This window comes from Mesoplodon bidens, assembly GCF_964165515.1.
Source record: "Mesoplodon bidens genome assembly, chromosome: 4".
NCBI lineage: Eukaryota > Metazoa > Chordata > Mammalia > Artiodactyla > Ziphiidae > Mesoplodon > Mesoplodon bidens.
The window spans coordinates 142494699-142516011 of record NC_138160.1 but is presented as its reverse complement, the minus strand read 5'-3'; the positions used below and the strand labels follow the sequence as shown (position 1 = coordinate 142516011).

The 21313-nt window shown below is 58.0% G+C and overlaps 3 protein-coding genes across 7 annotated transcripts in view; 1 reads left to right on the top strand and 2 right to left on the bottom strand.

Annotated features, from left to right (window-relative positions):
* GCDH (glutaryl-CoA dehydrogenase) overlaps positions 1-21313 on the bottom strand; it is a 415847-nt gene that overhangs the window by 234827 nt on the left and 159707 nt on the right. The window lies entirely within an intron of this gene.
* On the top strand, positions 1104-6085 carry LYL1 (LYL1 basic helix-loop-helix family member). Its single transcript, XM_081233326.1, has 4 exons — positions 1104-1375; positions 2318-2670; positions 2754-2845; positions 3699-6085. Exons 2-4 carry the CDS (start codon positions 2339-2341, stop codon positions 4112-4114), a joined length of 840 nt encoding a protein of 279 aa, XP_081089452.1. The 5' UTR covers positions 1104-1375; positions 2318-2338; the 3' UTR covers positions 4115-6085.
* NFIX (nuclear factor I X) overlaps positions 4637-21313 on the bottom strand; it is a 98370-nt gene continuing 81693 nt past the window's right edge. For 3 of the 5 annotated variants that reach the window (XM_081233321.1, XM_081233323.1, XM_081233322.1), the window contains 3 exons: positions 15702-15849; positions 13483-13574; positions 4637-8846 (listed from right to left, as the gene is read on the bottom strand). In XM_081233321.1, the coding sequence (XP_081089447.1) occupies positions 8832-8846; positions 13483-13574; positions 15702-15849 (255 nt within the window). In that variant the 3' untranslated portion in view covers positions 4637-8831. The remainder of the gene's footprint in view (positions 8847-13482; positions 13575-15701; positions 15850-21313) is intronic. The other 2 variants (XM_081233324.1, XM_081233325.1) reach the window with 1 other exon arrangement.

Sequence of the window (21313 nt, the reverse complement as noted above, 5' to 3'; positions counted from 1 at the left end):
TCTGTAAAATGAACCTAATTCCAGAACCCACCTTGTAGGGATACCAGAGTTAACTCGTATGTTTAGAACTGTACTCTTGCTTCCCTGGGACAGTAGGAAGGTTGCTTGTGGGGTCCTGGGCTTCACCTGATTCCTGAGATGGGGGCGATAGTTCGGTGCTGGGTGGCAGCTCAGGGCCTGCCTGGGGCTCCTGCAGTCACCCAGATATTCACTGGGCAAAGTACAACTGTCCGTTTGTGAGGCCCAGCAGGATCTTGAGCTTTACCACCATTCCAAGGTAGTTACCCAATGCCTCTTTATCACTGTCCACCCTGAAGTGGCCCCCACTGTGAGATGAGGGCCAAGGACCTCTGAGTTGGGGCTGTGATCCTGTGACGTAGCGGCCCAGGATTGTGGGGACCTGCTGGGGAGGCACCTATTAGAAGGTTCTGCCAGCTCTGGCATCGGAGGAAATCTCCCCCAGCTGTGGCACTTCCCCTCACCGTCCTGGGCCTGGAAAGGTGGTGTGCATAGTGCACGGGGGGGGGGGGTGCCAAGACACCTGCCTAGGCAGGACACCCAAGGCCAAACTGTCAGAACTGCCCTCCAGTCAGTGCCCCACTCCAGGGTGGGGTTTGCAGAAAGGCGGGGAGGCACTCTGTAGAAAGAGGAACCAGGCAGGGTGAGGAGAGGAGAAGGGGGCCCCTGGGTCACGAGGCCCCAGCAGGGCCGGAAAGAGCTTTCCTCCACCCCCATCAGCACGGACACAGCAAGGGGTATTCAAAGCTGGAGGACAGACCCAAGTGACATAGGGACCACTGCATCTATCCCTGCCTCAGTGTCCCTTCTGCATGCAACTGGGCACCTCACTCCTAGGGGTGTGCACCCTGGCTGGGATCCTTCAGTGCCTGGGGGGATGGAAGGTGAGGCCTTGAGGGGTGACACTCAGTCCTGCATGTGCCGGCTGGGGGCGGGGACTTGAGGCCCGCGCTAGGAGATCCCCGCCCGCTGGTTTCCTCCGGGGTCAGTCCGGCTCCTTATCAGGCGCGGCCAGGCAGCCAGGCCCTTATCTGCACTGGCCCAGCATCCTCCGGTCGCTGCGCCAGGGGTGAGAGGGAGGAAACCCGGCCGCCAGGGGCGGGGAGAGGGCAGGCGGCCCGGAGCTGCTCACTTTCTCTGGAGGGACCTACCCTGTTGCCGCCGCCGCCGTGGTGGCCCTTGGGAGCCAAGGAAGCGGGGTGGCCTGATGCTGCGGCCCAGACAGGGCCTCCGGCTGCCAGCAGCACGGAGCGCAGAGGCCCGAGCGGGCGGCGGTGCCTTGCCTGAAGTCGGAACCACATCCTGGACCTGAAGGACAGAGTCACGGCCATCAGCAGGCATCCGGAGCAGTGCTGGGGTAAGAGTGGCGTGGGCCTGAAATTGGGGGATCCCAGACCCACCTGCATTCATTCATTCGTTCCTTCCTTCATTCATCTAGGGGGCCCACTAAGTGAAAGACCAGGCCAGCTTCCCCAGGGCCTACCTAGGGAAGACAGGGCAGAGGGGCCAGGAATCCCAGACGTTGCTGGGACACGCCAGGCCATGAGGCCAAGAGTGAACAGGGATGTGGAAGCAGGGTGCAAAGGGGTGGATACTGATGGGGGGCGGGGAGGACACAAGAGCCAGAGGGAGGATTGGGGCATGACTCTGTGCTGGGCAGTAGGGTTAGCATCTGCAGTCAGTGTCAGCAGTGGGGTCACAGGGTTCGTAAAGGGGACATTTTCAGCGGGTGGGGGCGTGGTCACTGGAGTGATTATGGAGGACTTTCAGGGTCTGACATGGAGACAATGGGAAGAGCCTCAGGGTTATAGCTGAGGGCCACATGGTCAGCCAGGGGGTAGTGGTCAGTGAAGGGTCAGTCAATTGTGGAGGGATTCCAAGGTCCATGGTGTCAATGAAGGGTCTTGGGATCAGATGTGAGGGTTACAGGGGCATCCTGTGGTCAAAGGGTCCATCATGGGTTCCCTGCCTTGCCCTTCCCTCCAGGCTCCAGGCGAGAGGGGATTCTGGAAGAAGGGAAATTTGCTCAGGGGCTCTACAACTAAGGCCTCATGGGTCACAAACAGCTCAGAAGCAGCACTGCTGAGCTCAGTGCTGCCCAGCACCTCAGTGGGCACCTCCTGTCCTTGTGTTGGACCCCCTCCCATGTCCTGGTAGTTTCTGGGCCCACACTGCATCTGCCTTTGCCCACTGAACTGCCATCCCCTCCACTCTTCCTCCCATTTGAGGGCTCTGTTGGGCTAAGGGTGGGGAGTGGCTTCTGATTCCCCCCTCCCCACTGGCTTCCTTCCTCCCACAGGTGAGCACCCCCTCGGGGTCCATGTGCCCGCCCGAGGCCCAGGCAGAGGTGGGCCCCACCATGACCGAGAAGGCCAAGATGGTGTGTGCCCCCAGCCCAGTGCCTGCCCCGCCCCCAAAGCCTGCCTCGCCTGGGCCCCCAAAGGCAGAGGAGGTGGGCCACAGAGGCTCCTCGCCACCCAGGCTGCCCCCTGGCGTGCCAGTGATCAGCCTGGGCCACACCAGGCCCCCAGGGGCAGCCATGGCCACCACGGAACTAAGCACCCTCCGTCCCCCGCTGCTGCAACTCTCTACCCTGGGAACCGCCCCAGCGCCCCTGGCCCTGCATTACCACCCTCACCCCTTCCTCAACAGGTCAGTGGGGGACTGGGGCCTGGGGGGAATCCGGGGTCAGGGTCCTTACCCACAAGGCATTAGTGACCCACGACCCCTTACAGCCTCTACATTGGGCCGGCAGGACCTTTCAGCATCTTCCCTAGCAGCCGGCTGAAGCGGAGACCAAGCCATTGTGAGCTGGAGCTGGCTGAGGGTGAGTATGGGTTTGTGTTCACCCAGCCATCTCTGCTGGGGCCCACGTCTGTCACATAACCTTCCCCAGGGAAAGGTTATGGGACATTGCACACAGACATACACAGGACAGCCCACACAGGGGCTCAGTACTCAGGCAGGTTACACCCACGTGCAAAATCACAGACAACTGGCCAGTTCCACACAAGCACAGCCACCCAACGATCCACAAAGAGTCACGGCAAAACACAGCATGGCACGGGGGCTTCAAAATGACAGCCACGCACATGAACAGGCACACAGGAAACAGCCACGGGACAGCAACTATCCAAGAGACAGCCACACAAGACAGAGAGCCACAGGACCACAACCACAGCCACTGAGGTCCATGGCCACACAGGAATTAGCCACACAAGCACAACCACATGGCAGTGATCACACACCACAGCCATTTAGATATACCAGGAGTTCACAAGGCCACCTGAGACATGAACAGCACCACAGTCACTGGGAGAGAAACTCTCAGAATGAGAATGAGAACCATAGGGACAGCTCCCCAGACCAGCAGCCACATTCCCTAGAGAATTTCAGCCCTTAACATCAAGGTCTAGACAGAAGTACAGAAGGCTTCAGTTGTCTGCAGCTTGGGCCTGTGATAGTCCTTGTCTAGGCAGCTTAGAGGTGGGGCTGCGGGGGCTGCTAACTGGCAGGAGGGCTACACGTGGGTCCTACGTGTGTATCCCTTGGGTGGAGAAAGCCCCAGCTCCCCGCCGGGGTTGAAGTCCCATGAGGGTGCTGGGAGCCTGGAGTAAGGGCAGGTGGGGGTGCCTGCCTCCCCCGGGCCATGGCGCCAACCCTGCCACTCCTGTCCTCAGGGCATCAGCCCCAGAAGGTGGCCCGGCGCGTGTTCACCAACAGTCGGGAGCGCTGGCGGCAGCAGAACGTGAACGGCGCTTTCGCCGAGCTCAGGAAACTGCTGCCAACGCACCCGCCCGACCGGAAGCTGAGCAAGAACGAGGTGCTCCGCCTGGCCATGAAATACATTGGCTTCCTGGTGCGGCTGCTGCGCGACCAGGCAGCGGCTCTGGCCGCAGGCTCCGCCCCTCCAGGGCCCCGCAAAAGGCCGGCGCACCGAGCCCTGGACGACGGCGCCCGCCGCGGGCCTTGTCGCAGGGCCGAGGTGGTGGCGCGCCCGCAGCCCGCGCCCCCAGGCGGCCCCGAGGGCAGCCCCGGTGGGGCGGGCCGACCCATCAAGACAGAAAAAGCGGCTGTGAGTCCGGAGGTGCGATGACCTCCACGGTGTCGCCTCTGAGCCGAAGGGCACTGGGAACTCAACCCAGGGCCGTCCAGGAAGGGGCGAACGACGCTCAGCGCCTGCTCTGGAGATTAACTCCCCCGAAGAAGGACCAGTGAAGAGTCCCCTACAGGGGAAAGGGCCCGGGGGTCTGGAAGGGCGACCGTCGCCCCCAGGGGCCCTGCAGACCCTTTTATCGCCCACCGCCCGCTGGAAGTGGCCTTGTCCGCGTACCCCTCCCGGGGGAGAGGTCCGGGAACCAACACGTCAGAGCGGTCATCGGACCCAAGTGGTGCCGTATTTTTCCGTGCTGGGGTCACCGAGGGAGGTGGGGAGGGACCGGAGGGCCTACTCCTTTCTCACCGGCGCCCCCTCCCGGAGACTAAGAGATACGCGCTCCTCGACGGTGGCGGCCGCCGGCCTGGCGGGAGGAGAGAGGCGCAGAATCCATGCGGCGGCCCCACCCCACCGATCCCGAAACTGTCCCGCACGATCGCGTTACCGAAGGCTCAGGCGCTCTTGCTTTTGTTTTTCTTTATTTCTTTATTTCACATACACATTAGCCATTCAATGGAGAAGCCGGAGAGAGTCAGGCAAAGATGGTATAACAGAAGCGCAGTGACGGGGGCGGGGTGGGGTGGGGCGGGGCGGAGAGGGAACGTACGGGCTGGCTGCCTACTTGCATTCCGCTAGGACACTGAAAACCCAGAAAACAAAACAGACAGTAAACTACCCTTGTTTCTTATGTATCTCAGTGCAGAGACGGGGGTGGAGGGCAGAGAGGGGGAGACCAGGCTGAAGGAAGAGGAGCGGAGGGACGGGGACGCTAAGGGGGAAGCACACCAAATCCATTAGTACTATATATAGAGATACTCGTATATACTGCGTTTCTTAGCCTAAGAAGAAACTTGTTTGACGGGACGGGCGGCCTTTGCGGTCCGCGATGCTGGTGCTGGTCGGGCGCACGGATCTCCCGGGGCCGAAGCGGGGCTGGCCCAGGCTGGCTTGCGGGGGGAGGGGGGCGCCCCAAGGGTGGGTGGGGGGAGCAGAGGCGGGGCTGGGGTGCCCCTCGGGCTCTCGATTGGGGGACGAAAGTTCTCGTGACTTTATTGCTCCTTTATTTTCTCTCGTGTGTGTGGGGGGGTGTCCGTTCAGCACGGTCGGGGTGGGGAAGTGGTGGGTCGTCTGAGCCACCCGGCCCCTCTGGGACCCAGAGCGCGGCGTCCGCTCCGCCAGCACGGGGGTGAGAACAAGGCACTAGGTCGGCCGGCCAGCGCGGGGGCGGGTGTGTAAGGCAGTCGACGGGGTTGGTTGCAGGGTAGGATGGGGCTGTGTGCGGGGCCGTGTGCGTGCGTGCGTGCGTGCGCGGGCCTGGGCGAATCGACCTGTCAGCTTGGCTGGTCCTGTCCTGGAGCGTCGAGCCTTCCCCGTACTCCCCGGAGGGTGACCGGGGTGGGGGTGGGAGGGTGATGTTGAGTTGCGGGCGCCAAGGGAAGCGGTGGGGGGCGGGGGAGGGGAGAAACTACCAACTTGCTGAGCGCGCTCCTGATAATGCTGGTGAGGGTCAAGTTGGCGTCTGGCTCAAAGAAGGACGCTCGGGTTGGAGAGGGAGGGAGGGGACGTTTGTTCGTTGGCATTGACCTCTGCGGGGGAGGGGCTGGGGACCCGCCGCCGCGCCCCCGGGCCCGGACGGGGATGGGGCGAGGAGGGGGCGCTGGGCCCCGGGGAGGGGGCGCCCGGGGAGACCCGCGGCCAGAGCAGCCCGCCGCCGGGCGCACGCCGCTGTCCCGTTCCGTTAAACTCAACAAAGAAGGGATATGCGTGTTCCTAACAAGTGCAGGATATTTAATTGATTCATAAACTTATGTATAATAGTTTGTGGGTTTTTTAAAACGTACTTTATAATGTAAGAAGCACCAGGGTTTTTATGTTGAATTATCTTTAAAATAATTTTCTCTCGTCCTTTTCCTTTTTGATCTTGTGTTGGTTTTTTAATGTCGAGGTGTTGTTTTTTTATTTTTCAATTCTAAAATGTGAACGTTTCCTTCAGCCCTCCCACCGAAACCGAGAACGAACGACGAAACAAATAAAAACCCCAGATCATCCTCGTCAACGCAGGAAAACGACTTAAAAAAAAAAAAAGAACAAAAAAAAAAAAAAAGGAAAAAACACTCAGCTTTCGTTACCCCCGCACAAGGCGGGGCAGGCCCGGTTCTTTTAGCGTCCCCAGAGCCGCGAGGACATTACAACAAAAATAGAATTTTTTTTCTTAATCTCTTAACATACAAAGATAGGAAAACTCTCTGATGCATTGCACTTGGTTCAATGAAAAAAAAAAAAAAGTTCATTTCCCCCATATATATTTTTTGTGGGTTTTTTCTCTTCTAACACGTCCCCACATCTCCTGTCGCCCTCGTCGCCCCTCGCCTGCCCCTCACAACAACACTTAGGAAAGGAGCGGCCCCCAACCCCCGTGCCCACCCCGGCAGCCCTGCAGGGCGCGCTCCCGCCCCGGCCCAGCTGGCCTGCAGCTTCCGACCTCGCCTGGGCGGGCGCCCCGCAGACCCCCGCCCCCGAGGACCCACCGCGCCCGCGGCCCCGATTGTCTTCGAGGGAAGGGGCGTGTGCGGCCGGGCAGGGGGGCAGGGGTCCCTTCTGCTCCCCTCTCAGCTCTGACCCTGTTTAGCCAACCAAACTGAAAAATCATTGCACTTTGACCGCGCGTCACGCCCGGCCCACCCGGCCCCCCACCCCCCGCCCTACTCCCCACGACCCCCAGGCTCCCGCGGATTCCCCTATCCACTGCTTCTCAGACCCGGTCCTCCTCGAGGGCTGCACGCGGATGGGGGAGGGGCTTCGCTCAAATTCCAACAAAAGCCACCCCTGGGGCCAGCCACCTTGTGGCTTCCAGCTGGGAAGGAGGCACCACTCAAGCTGGCCCCTTTTGCCCCAGGTAAGAGCTCTCCTCTCCTCTCCAGCCACCTCCCTCCCCTCCTTCCCTCCCTTTGCTTGGGGCCACAGCCTCACAAACTAGATTCACAATAAATAAAGCCCATAACCCACCCCTATGTGGTGCAACGTTGGTTTGATTGACTTTCAGAGGATCCTGACCTGTGCTTTGTGTTTTCATACAGTTAAGAAGGAGAGAGAAAGAGAGAGAGAGGCACAAGGACTCCAGAAGGGGGCCAAGATGCAGGGAGGAGGGAGTAAGGCACAGAAAGACAAGCCAGAGGGGCCAAGTCACACCCTGGAGGCGGGCTGGGTGTGCTCTTGCTCCCCTCCCTCCCAGGGGGGCTTCTGAAGACCCTCTGGACAGGCCCCCAACCATCCCTTGGGGGAGGAGGGGGCTGTGGTGGTGGTGGGGGAGAGCTACTTCTTGTGGTGTGTTACCAAATTGTTCCCAAGTTGCTCAAATGGAGGAGTTCCCAATTGCAACAGCAAAAGACCGAAACAATGAATGCCCCACCCCTAAATAAAGAGTAAAGACATTACAGCTGAAATCCAGAGAGAAGTGGCCATGGGGGTGGTGTGGGGGAAAGGGGAGGCAGAGAAAGCTCCAAAACACTTTTGAAAAAGGACGACACCCAACACCCTCCAAAGGAACTGAAAGTCGGCAAGCAGGACGCCTACCTAGCGCAGGTGGCGGTTTAGCCAACGGCAGCGGCGGCTGCCTCGTCCTCCTCGCTCGACTCCGGGGTCCCCTTTCTGCTCCACTCTCCGGCCCGGCCACAGCAGGGCTGTCTGCGTAGGGGCAGGGGCAGGGACCAATGGGGCGGAGCGAGGGCACCTGCATGCGGGGCTGGGGTGTGGGGGCAACCTGGGGCCCACCTCCCCTCACTTGTAGCATGTCAGGATGGTGACCTTCCTGGCCTGCCTTGGGAGAGAGGGAAGAGGGGACCTGTCCCAGGCTGGGATGGGCTGTCTAGAGCATTCCGACCTTTTCCTATGGACTGTACAGAGGGGTTTGGGGCCCGGGGAACTGCCCCTGCAGCTCAGGGTCGGGTGGTAGAACACCCTCCATTCTGGGAGCACAAAACTAGCTCCGGGAGATGCCCCCTGCCCAGCCGGGGTTGGGGGGGCTTTTAGCCCGAGGGTGGGGCAGAGGGACATCGAGGCTACCCTGCCTCACCCGGTCCAGAGCAGCTGGGGGAAGAAGCCAGAGGCAAAGGCAGTGAGGGAGGGAGGGGGTGGAGTCTGGAGGGGAGAGCCCTCTGGATCTGCACCCCATCATCTTTACAAGCTGGTCCTCTGAGCTCCCTAGTGAAGCTCCGGCCCTAGTCGAGGGTGGGGTTCCCCTAGGAAGGGTGAGGGTGGGGGACAGGCCCCTTCAGAATTGTGCTGGTTGCTTTGTTTGGGGATTTTGCTCCTTCCCCAGAAGGCCGGGACGGGATGTGGGGGGAGGAAGGCAGTTCTGCATCCTTTCTTTCTGTCCTCTACTTGACAGAGTCCGTTTTGCATGTTTCTTTCTGCTTGGCTGCTGGTGCACAGCTCCACCGAGACCTCTTCTGAGGCTCTCCGAGAACTGAGCTGCTTCTGGGGGCCTGCAGGGGTCCCCGGGCTGGAGGAGAGAAGGGCTGAGTGGCTGACGACGTCTAATTTTTGCTTTTCGGTGGGGCTGGGCTGGGCTGGGGGATTTTTCCACGTCTCAAAATTTCTTCTCCCCCCTTTTGAGGAACCTCTTCTTTTCATTTTGCCATTTCTTTTGTCGATCTTATCAGAGGAACCAGGACTGAAATGGGACGAAAAAAAGAGGTGACATTGAGAATAGCAGGGGCAGGTCCCTTCTTGCTCCCACCTGGTCCTGTGACTCCAGGCTGGTTCCTGAGGCCCCTGGAGGGTCCAGCTCCAGCAGAGCCAAGGACACCAACACCTCATGCAGAGGTACATCCCCACTCTGTCGGTCCCTCCTATGGGAATCCTGACCCCCCAAGAGACCCTGCCTCCCGTGCTAGAGTCCAGCTGGCATTCTCGTGGTTACCGTGCCCAGCGGGTGAACCCCCGTGGCTGGCACTGGCACAAGCACAGACCTGGGATCTGGCCATGTTTCCAATTGTTTAGGTTTTTGTGTGGGTCCTGGAGGGTGGGGGAGGATGCCAGGCTACAGCTTTTGTCCCCAGAGGGGTTTGGGGAGTGGCGTGGGGGGTAGCCCAGCTTCTTGCTGAGTTTTCTTTCTGTCTCTTTGGATTAAAAGCAGAAATTCCCATCTGCATAGCTCAGCTAAGGTCCCACAGCCTGAAAGTCTGGGGACGGGTGGGTACCACATGGCTTCAATCCCTAGCAGTACCAGGCCTGGGGGAAGGGATCAGTAGCCCAGTGGGCTTGATCTTCTACCCTCCTGGGCACCATGCCCTGGGGAAGACCTGAGGCTCCCTCGGGTGGGCATCGCTTCCCTCAGGGTGCCAGCAGGGGGCGCCGCCTTCCCACAAACAGGCTCTGGCAGCCACTCAGTACAAAATACACCTAGGGTGGACCCCTGGGAACTGGGCTGCCTGGCAGAACCCTCCACAAAAGGCTCTGGCCCCACCTCATGGCCAAGGGGCGGGGCAGGGGGTTCTCTATGGTCTACAGTGCCTGGGTATGCCTGGTGGTACCCTCGGGGCAAAATGGTGGGGGGTGGTCCCTGAAAATGCATCTTGGGGCCTCTCCCCAGCTCTGGGTCACACACTCAGATCTGCAGAGGCCAAGCAGAGCTAACTACAGAGCATGCACCTGGTGCTGACTCATTCTATCCTCACTCCAACCCTGCACAGAAGCCAGGTGAAGAGAGGGTGGCTGAACTGCCCAAGGCCACACAGCCCACAGGGCCAAGCTGGGACTCAAATGCAGGGGGCAGCTCAGACTCAACGCTCCTAACTGCTGTGTGTGGCGTGCTGACAGGGAGGCAGGGTCTGTGGTGACCAGGACACCCGCACCTTTCCAAGGCTGTGGCCAAGGCTGCCACATCAGGGTGAGGGCCTAGGGTGGCTAGATCAGCCAAATTTTCAAAAGAAGCTTGAAGGGGCTTCCCTGGCCATCCAGTGGTTAAGACTCTGAGCTTCCAATGCAGGGGGTGCGGGTTCGATCCCTGGTTGGGGAACTAAGATCCCACATGCCATGTGGTATGGCCAAAAATAAATTAATTTATTTATTAATTTGGAAAAACAAAAAAGAAGCTTGAAAGTCCAGACAATTTCATGTGAAATTTTCCAATATTTGAAACACTTGTTTTGGTCACACAGATTATGCCTACAGCCCTCAGGGCTCTGGTTTGGAACAGCAGGCCATTGTCCACCGTGAGATGGAGACATCAAGTTTTAGAGTCAGAAAGGGCCTTGGTTATGGGAGATCATAGATGTTTACTAAACCTATCGTGGCAGTCATTTTGTGATGTATATAAGTCAAGTCATTATGTTGTACACTTTAAACTTATGCAATGCTATATGTCAATTATATCTCAATAAAACTGGAAAAAAAGAAGAAAGAAAGGGCCTTGGAGATCATCTAGAACTTTCTGGGACAATGGAAATATTCTCTATCTGTGCTGTCCAATGCAGTAGCCACTAACAATGCATGGCTTCTAAGCACTTGAAATATGGCTAGTGTGACCAAGGGACTAAATTTTTCTCTAGTTATTTAATTTAAACAGCCACATGTGGCCAGTGGCTACCACACTAGATAGTGCAGATGGAGGGCATTTGGAAACACGGGGGTTTGGGGTTGCCACAATGACTGGGGGCACTGCTAGCACTTACTGGGTGGGCAGAGATACTACACTTCCTGCCATGTACTGGACAACGTGCAGAGAGGAGACCTGCCCTCCTGTGATGGAGCTCCTGGAGCACCTGCCCAAAGTTCAACCCCATCGACTGATTTTAGGCCAAATGGAGGCTCATGGGGGCCTAGCAAGGTGTGGAGGAAACCCAGGCCTGAGGCATTCTCAGAGTGGCTGGGGTAGGGCTGGTTCAGCAGCCAGCTCCCAGGCTTCGGTCCTGGCCGGAGGAATAGGGGAGCTGCCTGAGTGAGCCCCCTGTCCCTGCAGGCTCGGGTGTTAGTGTTCTCTGGGACAACACCCCCCACATTCCCAAGGGGAGACTACACCGGAACCCTTACACCATCACCCTGGCTGTGAGCCTGCCCCTCCCCCTTCCTGTGAGGGAAAAGAGGCCAGGGACAACCAGGACAGGGAGGACCTGCTTGGCCCCTCTGCCCTTGGCAGGCCAAGCCAAGGCCCCAGACTGGCCCCGCTGGGGTCTCCTGAGCTGCACAGTGGCAGGGGGGACAACCACCAGTGCTCAGATTGAGGGGCCCTCCCCTCAGAGGAGGAAGACTCTGGTTCCAGGCCTGGAGTTAGGGACAAAGACAACTCCAACGGGACTCCCTGGTGCCTCCCCACGGGTCCCAGAAATGGGGGATCTGCTGCCAAGCACAGAGCGGCTTTTTCTGCTCACCCCTCCCTGCTTCCTGAGCCAGGTCCAAAATTGATTAAAACTAAGTAAAAAATGCTGCCCAGGGAATGACAAAATTGGTAAAATTCTCTTTTCTTCCCTCATTCTATTGTTCTCTCTCCATCTGGTGCTCCAGAGATCAGCTAAAGTCACTGGTTACTGTGGAAACCGCCCCCCACTGGACCCCCTGCGCCCGCTGCAGCCGCCTGCCTGCCCCCAGGCCTGAGGGCTCCCCGCTCGTCCGACTCCAGCCCCCCAACCCCCATCCCCAGACACACCTGCCTGCTCAGGCCCCAGCCCAAGGCTCCTTGTAGGAACAAGGGGAAGGAAAACTGTTTCCCAAACTTGCCTCAGATTCTGAGTTGGCCCCAACATCCAAGCAAAGTGAGCAGAGAAAGTGAAGAAGGGAAAGCATGTGGAAGCGGAAATGGGGTGAATGGGGAGGGCTCATGGCAGTGGTCCCCAAGAGTGAGCAAGCGAATATACAGTCAGAGCTGCAGGACGGACAGCGGGAGGGAGGGTGGGCAGGCAGGAGCACTAGAGCCCTGCTGCCTGGTGCCAGCCCAGAGCCAGGAGGGGAGGCCCTCCTGCTGTCCCTTCCTCTGGCACCCCCTCCTGCCCTCTACCAGCAGGGCTCTCTTGGCCTCCCTGGCACAGAGCGGAGGGGGCTGGCTCCAGCCCCTGCTCGGAGCCATTGTTTTTCTTCTCAACACCCCCAAGTTCAAGTTCATCTGGGTGTTACATCATGTCTGGTTGCTCCTGGAAACCAGACGGGTCAGACGTGACTCTGGGGAAAGGGGGTGGGAAGCTGGAGGGGGTTGAAGTTCTCCTCCCCTCCCCTCCTTGCCACTAGGGAGCTCTGAAGTTTGAAGTTTGACAAAGTTTTTTGGCTTTCTTTTTTTTTTTTTTTTTTAGGGAGGGAAAGGAAAAGGGAAAAAAACAAAACCTTAAACCACACACACAAAACTTCCATCCACCAACTTTCTTTGGACTTGGGCCTCAGAGCAAAGAGGGAGCAGAAGCTAAAAGAGGTGTTCCCAGGGCTGAGGAAGCCTCCAAGGCCCTGGGCTCACAGGGTGTGTTTTTGTAAAATGTGCAAAAGAAAAAGATATTTGCATGCTCCCCTCCCCTCCATTCCCCAGAAGACTCATACTGTAAAAGCTGCCTCTGCCCTGCTCCAGGACCAGAGGCTGGTCCCTGTGCCCTGAGGGCCCTGGGCTCTCCAGGCTATTCCCAGCCTCCTGGGGACAGGCGCAGGGAAGAGAGGGCCTGCGTGCATGTGTGTGCAGAGATGCCTGTGCAAAACCAGGTCCAGGGGCCTCCAGCAGGAGGGCTGGAGGGGTGGCATTTCCTTGTGAGAACTGGGGGCAGATGGCAGCAGGACTGGGGGCTCCAGCAGCCTGGCCTCCCCTCTAACAGGATTCATAGGACGTGGGGGAGCCGCCCCTCCAGGGCGGCTTTGAGCCCTGCCTTACCCTCGGTGCCAGAGTCTCTGGGCACGTGGCCCACCAGGCTGCCTCTGTCCCTCCTCCACCCCCAACCCAGCCCACCCAAAACCAAGGAAGAGGGGAGGGCCAGGGGCTAGGGCATCCAGCCGGAGCAAAAGGAAAGCAACAAGGCAGACCCTGTCCTCCTCCGGATGGAGCCTCCTGCTTCCATCTTTGCTTCCACCAGGCCTGGCCCAGAGCGCCTCTAGCCTTGGGTCCTTGGCTGCCTTCCCCAGGGCCAGGGCTGTCAGAGCTAATTATCCAATTAGCTGATTAGCCAGGGGGCCTGGGGGCTGCCTGGGGAGGCCGGCTCAGCTGGGCATGCAAAAGCCTGAGCCTTCCAGCCCTGCCCCAGCCTCTTCTCCCGGACTGCCCCCAAGGATCCCTGCCTCTTCCCTGACACCAAGATGCCCCCACCCCTGCCTGCGTCCACCTGGTGGGCAGGGCCTCCTACCTGAGACTGCTGTGGGATGTTCAGAAAGTTGCCGTCCCGGGGTCCGATGCTGACAAACCGGTTGGCAGAGGAGGCGCCTGTCGTTGCGAATGCTGTGGGGAGCAGGGGAGAGAGGGAGAGACCCCGTGAGGACTTGGAGGCTGCCCAGGCACTGCCCTTTGGGACTGCTGAGAGAGGGAGAGACTAGGTTAGACCATGTTGCCTGGGCTTAAGCTGGCAGTGGGAAGGACAGGCCGGAGGGGCCCCCTCATCCTCTCACTGGACCAGGAGCACACAGTCCCCCACCCCTGGCACTCGGTTGCAGCCAGGCATCCTCTTTCATGGCCCTGGAGGCTATAGCTGAGGCCCCATGGGCCCAGTTCTGTCCCCTAAACAGGCACTAGGCAGGGCCAGGGATACCCCTCCTCCCAGAGCACCCGAAGCAAGTACCCTTGCTTTCTTACTGGCCCTCTTGGGTCTGGAGAAGAGGGAGCCTGGGAGGGTGGGAGTTTTGGCAGACTGACCCCACCCTGCTTGGAGAAGGCCATCTCAGCCAGGCCACCCCTCCAACTGGGATGCCTAGCTGGGTGCTACACCACTCACCACTCTGGGCCTAAGGACTGGGCCGGTGGCTTGGGAAACTTGAAGGGTCCCAATAGAGGGCTGAGCTGGGTGGGTCAGGGTCAGAGAGGGGTCTGGGAGCTGGCTGCTGGCTCAGGCACAGGGGTGGCAAGGCTCAGGCCCGGCAGACATTCTCCTCCTTTGATGGATGAGCCAGGTCCTATGGTCCTGCGGTTCCCAGGGACCCGAGGTACAAGATGAGGAGGAGGCCAGAGGGCCTGGCAGAGCCCCAGGGCTTGGGCACCAGGGGCAACTAACTGTTCTAGGGCCTGGGGGGCAAATGGGCCAAATACCCAGGAGCTCTTCTTGGGTTGTCTGGCTGGAGCCCTATGGGAGGGGACTGGCGCTGCACCTCCAGGAGGAAGGATGCCCCCAGAGAGGATGAGGAGTGTCACAGCTAACTGGGAGCCCCCACCCCACCCTCCCTGCACCAGATACACCCCAGGGACCCCGTGCTCACCAGATTCTGTCCATAAGTGGCCCCCAGCCACCCCGCAGCCTGGCTCCCCCTCTCCCACCCTGCCCACCTCCAATGACCATGACCATGACTTCGTGTCTTGTGGCGAATGCAGATGAGAAGATGGCATGAAGAGGATGGACAGGGGAAAAGAACTCAAACCAAGAAAAAAGAAGGTGAGACAGAGAGCGCGAGACGAAGAAAAGTGGTGAGATGGGCCACCCCTTCCGCCGCTGTCCCGAAGTCCTGGCCCACGGCCTGCCAGCACCCAGAGTGCCCGAAGCGCTGCCCACCCCTCGCCCACAGTCCCACAGACGGCACGCCGCCCCCCCTCCGCCTCTCCTGTCCTTCAAGCGTCGTCGGGTCTAGCTTGGGCCTCTCAACTCAGATTTTTCTCTTCCCTTTGACAAAATTTGTCATCGGTTTAAAAAAAAAAAAAAAAGAAAGAGAGAGAGAGAAAGAGATGAAGTAAGCCAAGGCCCAGAGCCCTTCCTTGTCCTTGGAACATCCAACCTGGGGAAGAAATTGAGGGAAGGGAGAGGGATGGGAAGAGGGGGAAAAAAAAGAGGAACAACGAGAAACCAAATGTGAGACTGAAGGCTGAAGGGGAGGGGATCAGGGGCTGGCCTGCTGCACCTTTAGAGGCCTGAGGGGCCCAGAATGGAGGTGAGGGGGGCAAGGCAAAAAGGGGATGGTGGTGGCGTCGCCTTGTGGTCACATTTAATTTTCTTGGTGTGGGGGGGGGCACAACGAAACAACAAAAAAATCAAAAAACGAAAAAACAAAAAATGAAAAAACAGCAATTAGGCATGAAGATGGCATGGCTGTGCCTCCCCTCCCCCCTCCCCCCCTGGCCAGCACCCCTGGCCTGTGTGCCCCACTGTGCTCCCTCTCCCGCCCCCCGGAGGGGCCTGGGCCAGGGGCCCCAGCTGGGAGCAGCGGGCGGGCAGGGGGGCTAGTGGGGTGCTGGCTGGTGCAACTAAGGCCCAGGAGGCCGTGGTTGGGGGGCTCAGCTCTGCTCTTGTCCGGGTGGGAGGCTCCGTGGCACTCTGGGTTGGGGGGCTTTGGCAGTGAGGGAGGGGGCTTTTCTTTTTGCAGTGGAGACTGTTTGGATGGGCTGGGGACGCTGGGCGTTGTGGTTTCGGTTTCATCGTCCACTTACAAGGTGATGGAGGAGTCAAGGCGGCGCCGTCTGGGGCAGTGCTGGTGGATTTGGAATCAGGCATAGGAAGGGGCACAGGTCTGGCCACTGGAGGCGGCGGTGGTAGCAAAAATGACCCCGGGACTTTGCCCTGGCCGCTACCGTTGGGCTGCGAACAACATAAATAGAGTGACGCATGAAGGCACATCACACACAGACACACGCTCCCCTGCGCGGCCACGCCAGCTCGCTCCTGAGAGCGGGCGCTCCCGGCGGAAGATGATGCAGGATGGGATTCTCTCCTCCAGGGCACAGGGTTGGTGTGGGCATGAGGCCTCTATTTGGTCTCTCAGGTGTTTCTCTCTTTTTTTTTTTTTTTTTTTGTAGTTCTCTTTTGAAGTTGTGGGAGGGAGGAAGGGGGGTGTCCGACGGGTGGTTTGTTATTTCTTAGGGAACAGGTTTTAGGTACCGAAACATGCCACCTAGCCGTACAAGCAGCTGCACTCAGAACTCTCACGCTCTTGAAGACCTTCTCCAATGGCAGGAAAGATGTACCAGCTTACCTCCTGTGCCCCACTAAGACACACACATGCCTCCCCTCCATGGGCCCCTGGGGTAGGACCAGCTGACCCAACCAAGGACCAAAGGCCCACCAGCATCTGCCCCATGTCATGGCCTTGGGGGGATGCCAGGGAGCATGCCCTGGGCTCTGGTAGCCTGAGGACAGTGGGGTGCTGGCTTATCTGCTACAGAACAGCCCAAGAGGAAAATCCATTGCTGGCAGCTCTGGTTCCCACAAGGTTCTTTGAGTGGCTTTCCCTCAGAAGCTGGGGATGTCTGGTCACCAGATCCACTAATTGTCCTTTATTCCCTCGTGTGCCTTACACTTGAGTTTCCTCCTCCAGGCCCCATGTGTGGCCTTGTGTTCAATCAGCCTTTGGGCTTCAGGGGGTGTAGGAACCACAGGGAAGGGCAGAGGTCCCCAGCCTCTTGCAGACACAGCTTGCCTGGACTTCACACCTCCTGCTGCTCTGGGCAGTGCCCTCAGTGACCACCTGCAGCCTGGGCTCAAGGGGGCCAGGCCACGGCTTTTCATCCTAAACTGGTCCCTCTCCTGTGGGTCAAACCTCTGCCCTCCCAGCCACCCAGGTTTAGGACCTTGGGAGGCTCCTATGCTCCTCCTCTGTTGGTGGGCAGACCCTGTGGGGCCCACCCCTAGACGTCTCCAGCTAGGTTGTCCTTCTCTCTCCTTACTGGTTTCACCCGGACTATGACAATGAGACTCCCAAGGGGCCTCCCCTCTGCCGACAGTGTGCTCATCAGCTCAGCACCCTTGGCACCTGGCTCTGTACTAGGCACTTCACTCAGGTTGTGTCCAATCCTCCAACCACCCTGTAAGGCAGTGGTTCTTGCTTCGGGGCAGTTCTGGGTATTGACAGTGTCTGGAGACATTCCGCTTAGCACAGCTTGGGGATGGGGGCTGAGGATGCTGCTCAACACCCTACAACACACAGGGCAGCCCCCAGGACAAAGGCTCATTGGTCCAAAGATTAACAGTGCTATGGCTGAGAAACCTTGCTGCAAGGGAAGCTCTACTCTCCCCCTTTCACAACAGGAGATACTGAGGCTCTTCGTGATTAAGTGGTCTAGCCAAAGTCACCCGGCTGTAATTGGAAAGGCCTGAAATTCATAGTCATGTCTGTCTAATTCCTAGGAGCCTATGGATTCTTTCCAACAGACTCATTAACCCTCTTCCCAAACCCAAAGGAGTTCAGACTTCTCCGATGCCCTAAAACCTTCCACAGCTACGACCACATCTGACATAAAACATAATCTCCCCGGCCAGGCACGCAAGGCTGCCGTGATAGAGCCCAGATGGGATCTTCCACCACTCATGCCCCTACACTCCCTCCCCCTGAGTACTTCCCATTGTAAACCTACTGGGGTTTCCAGAACACAGCCTAAGCAGTCGGGGCTGCACACTGGCTAACTGCAGAACCCTCTGTTCTAGAACACCCTTTCTCACACCGTTCAAGGCCTGCTCAGAAAACACCATCCCCAGCATGGGGACCGGCCAGATTTCCTGAATCACCATCCATCTCTCTCTCTCTTGTTCTTCCAGGACACTCTTGACCTCCACTGGAACCTCTGAAGCAGACTACCTCCAAGGCTCCCCAACAAGCAGGTGGAACGTCACCTCTGCGTGGCCCAAGCATGTAGCACTCAAGTCCCACTGACTGAGTTGAATCAACTAGTCCATCCTGCTGCACTTTAAAACCATAGAGCCCCATGGCTGAACCGCGCAGGCCATGCCCTTCTGAATTTCTGCTGTCCCACCCTCCATCCTTCACCTCTAATGACCAGTCACCTATAGGTCTGACACTGACCCTCCAAATGGTTCCCTTGACTTGATCTCTCCTGCCCACTTAGAGGCCCATGACAAAAGCAAGCAGTGGCTGCTTCTAGTGCTTATCGGTGTCCTGGGCTGAAGACCCTTTGCGCTGGGTGTCATTTTGGAAATGGACCTTTCAGTTCCAAGCAACAGCACGGGCCAGAGGGCAAGGGTTTCCGGCTCTGCAGGGTGGTTCTGACATACAAGTGGAAACTGCCTTCCCTCACTTCCACAGTCTATCTTGTTCCTATCTCATTCTTCCATCAGGGCAGGAAATGGAATGATCCCAACAGATTCACAGCCTCACTTCGTCTCTCCGGGCTGTCCTGAGCTTGGGCTCCAGGGGGGCTGGGACACGGGAGCTTTCCAGGCAGCCCGTGCTCCCATAGGGCAGCCTCTGCTTCCTCGGAGCCTGTCTCTCCCTAGGAGGATCTAAATCACTAATCCGATCCAATAAAGCAAATCCTAGCCCAATATGGCCAGGCATTGAAACCTGTCGATTTACAACATTCAGTTTCTAGAAGCAAGTCCCAGCCAGGCTAGGATGTCTCAGCTCTGGTTGGGGTACAAGCTGAGGTTTTAAAAATCTCAAGGTCTTGTGACTTTGCAGTGCCTTAAGACCTTGTGAGCTAAGACCTTAGAAGGAACCTAGGGGCTGGGATAGCTCCTCACATTCATCTGACAGATGAAGATGCGGGCCTGGCCATTCTGGCACTGGTGGTCAAGGCTGAGCTAGTACCAGGCTTTCTGCCTCCCAGAGCCATACTCTCCCATCAGGCCCTGCAACTTCTCCATTGTGCTCACCTGGCGGTCTCTTCTCTATGACAGAAATACAGCTAACCGGGTATCCTCTTTCTGCCCTTTGCATGTCCTCCAAGTGGTGTCTCCATTTGACCTTGGCCTTTATCGATGTGGTTTTCTCAATCAGGGCCTTATGCTGAGGTCTAAGAGGTGCCTGGAAACCATTCTGCAAGTTGTCTGTAAAATTTTGTATGCATATATTTTTCTGCAAAGATGATCCATAACTTCAGATTCTTAAGGAGATTAGGAATTTACTCCTCTAGTCTCTAGATCAGTGGTTCTAAAAGTGGGTCTGCTGACCAGAAGGAGCATCACCTGGGAACTTGGGGGGGAATGCAGATTCTCGGCCCCACACCAGAACTGCTGAATCAGAATTAGGTGAGGCCCAGCTACCTGTGTGTTAGTGAGGCCTCCAAGTGACTCTCATACATGCTAAGACTGAGAACTACTACTCTGGAGGTGGCCATGGAGCAAGCACAGCCCTGTACCGCCACTGTCTGCCACCAGGTCAGCTGCAGAGCCCAGGGCCTCTCTCTGGCTCGCCCCTCCTCCATCTCTAGCCTCCTCTAAGAAACTGGGCCCAATGGAGCAGACTCACTGCAGAATTCAAGCCCCACCCCCCAACTCTTGGGCACAACAGGCCACAAGAGGAAACCTACAGAGACTGCTCTCCAGCTGAACTAGACTCTCTGTTTAACCAGAGGGGCTGTTTGCTCCCCTGTCGGTAGCATTTTGTCTGCGGTATACTCCAAGCAAGCACCTGCCTTGAGAAGAGAACCGTCTAGGCCAAGTGAGCCCTTGATCTTTTTTAAATTTATTTTTTGGCCACGCCACACAGCTTGAGGGATCTTAGTTCCCCGACCAGGGACTGAACCGGGGCCCTCGGTCGTGAAAGCACGGAGTCCTAACCACTGGACCTCCAGGGAATTCCTGAGCCCTTGATCTTGAATGATCAAGTCAAGGGAGAGGCTCAAGACCTGGCCATCAGGATGCCCAGGGATGGACTGACCCACACTCTTGAGGGTCCTGTGGGTCCGCTTAGGTTCTTTGGGCTAAGTCGGTCCCCCAGGTGGCTCTCACTTTGATTCCAAACCCCAGCTGTGTCCTTAGGTGAGAAGCAGGCACGGAACGGTTCCTGGCCTCTCTGATCCATATTCCAGACTCCATGTCCCTTGGGGGCTGGGACACATACTGGCAGCTCCCGTAGACTCTGCCAGCATCTCTGAAGGAAGCACGGAAGCTGTTGGAGTCGTGTCCACTTTTCCCTCCATGCCCCTAAAAGTGGACAGAGCTTGTCCAGAGAGGTGGGCAAAGCTCTGAGTGTGCTAAGGAGCTGCCGAGCCAGCAAAAGAAACCCTTGCAGGGCAAAGGGGAGAAAAAGATGAGAAAAGTGGAAGAGGAAGAAGAGCGGGAGGGAGGGAAGGAGACTGGCTTCTGTCCTAGACAGAGAGAGCAAGGAGGCCGAGCCATGGCCCTGCCCCAAATCAATACACCAGCACTGCGCAGGGCACCCTGAGGCAGCACCAGGCTGAGCCAAGGGCCGCTGCTCTCGCTGGGCTGCCTCTGGCATGGGCTTCCAAATGTCTTTCCCTACCAAGGCACTTTGAGTGTCCTCCCCATCTGATCTCTCACAGTGGGGTTCCAGGCTGGACCAACTGTGGGGAAAGGAGCTGGGCCTTCTCATAGCACAGCATGCTGCTGGAGTTCCAGAACATTCCCAGAGGTCTAGAGACCACCATGCCCCAACCTGGAATGGTCTCCCAGGGACTAAACAAGGACCACTGTCCCACTGAAGGGTCACCTTTGGCCCACTGCCGTCTGGGATAATTCCTTTGCTGAGTGGCTCTGTGTTTCTGCTCGTCAGTGACCAGGCCCCAGGGCTTGCTGATGGAGAAGGACAGTGGGGCCACAGAGCTCCATGGGGAGCCAGTCTCTCTCCCAGGCTGAGGAGCAGAAGACTTCACTCCAGAACCATGACTGACCTGAGAACCCCTTGTTAAGAGTCCTGCCAACAGGAGTCTCATAAAAGACCCTGTGGAACTAGGCCTGCCCTCTACTAAGGGCTTCTCACTGGGGGATGATGATGCCCCCAGGGCACACTGAAATCTGGAGACATTCATGATCAACACAGCTGGGGAGGGGGCGGTGTTGCTGGCGTAGAGTGGGTGGGGGCCAGGGACGCTGCTCAATACCCCACGGTGCACAGGACATCCCCACACAACAGAGAATGAAGAACCCCAAATGTCAATAGTGGGAAACCTTGGTCTAGAACCTACCAAATCCCTGCAGCCCTGAGGTTTACGAGGGGTGTTAGGAGCTAAGGGGCCTGGGCCTGGGTTGGACAGATCATGGGTACACTCCTGCTAGAGGAAAAGACCACAAGGAGGGCAAAGAGCCCAAGCAAGGTGGGCCCAGCCACTGCCCCCTCATCTCTGCACCG

What these genes read in the sequence shown, in the direction of transcription:
- LYL1 (XM_081233326.1), top strand. Translation starts at nt 2,339, where the DNA reads ATGTGCCCGCCCGAGGCCCAGGCAGAGGTGGGCCCCACCATGACCGAG. An exon ending in CCTCACCCCTTCCTCAACAG is followed by an intron (nt 2,671 to 2,753) that starts GTCAGTGGGGGA and finishes GACCCCTTACAG; the next exon opens with CCTCTACATTGGGCCGGCAG. An exon ending in TGAGCTGGAGCTGGCTGAGG is followed by an intron (nt 2,846 to 3,698) that starts GTGAGTATGGGT and finishes TCCTGTCCTCAG; the next exon opens with GGCATCAGCCCCAGAAGGTG.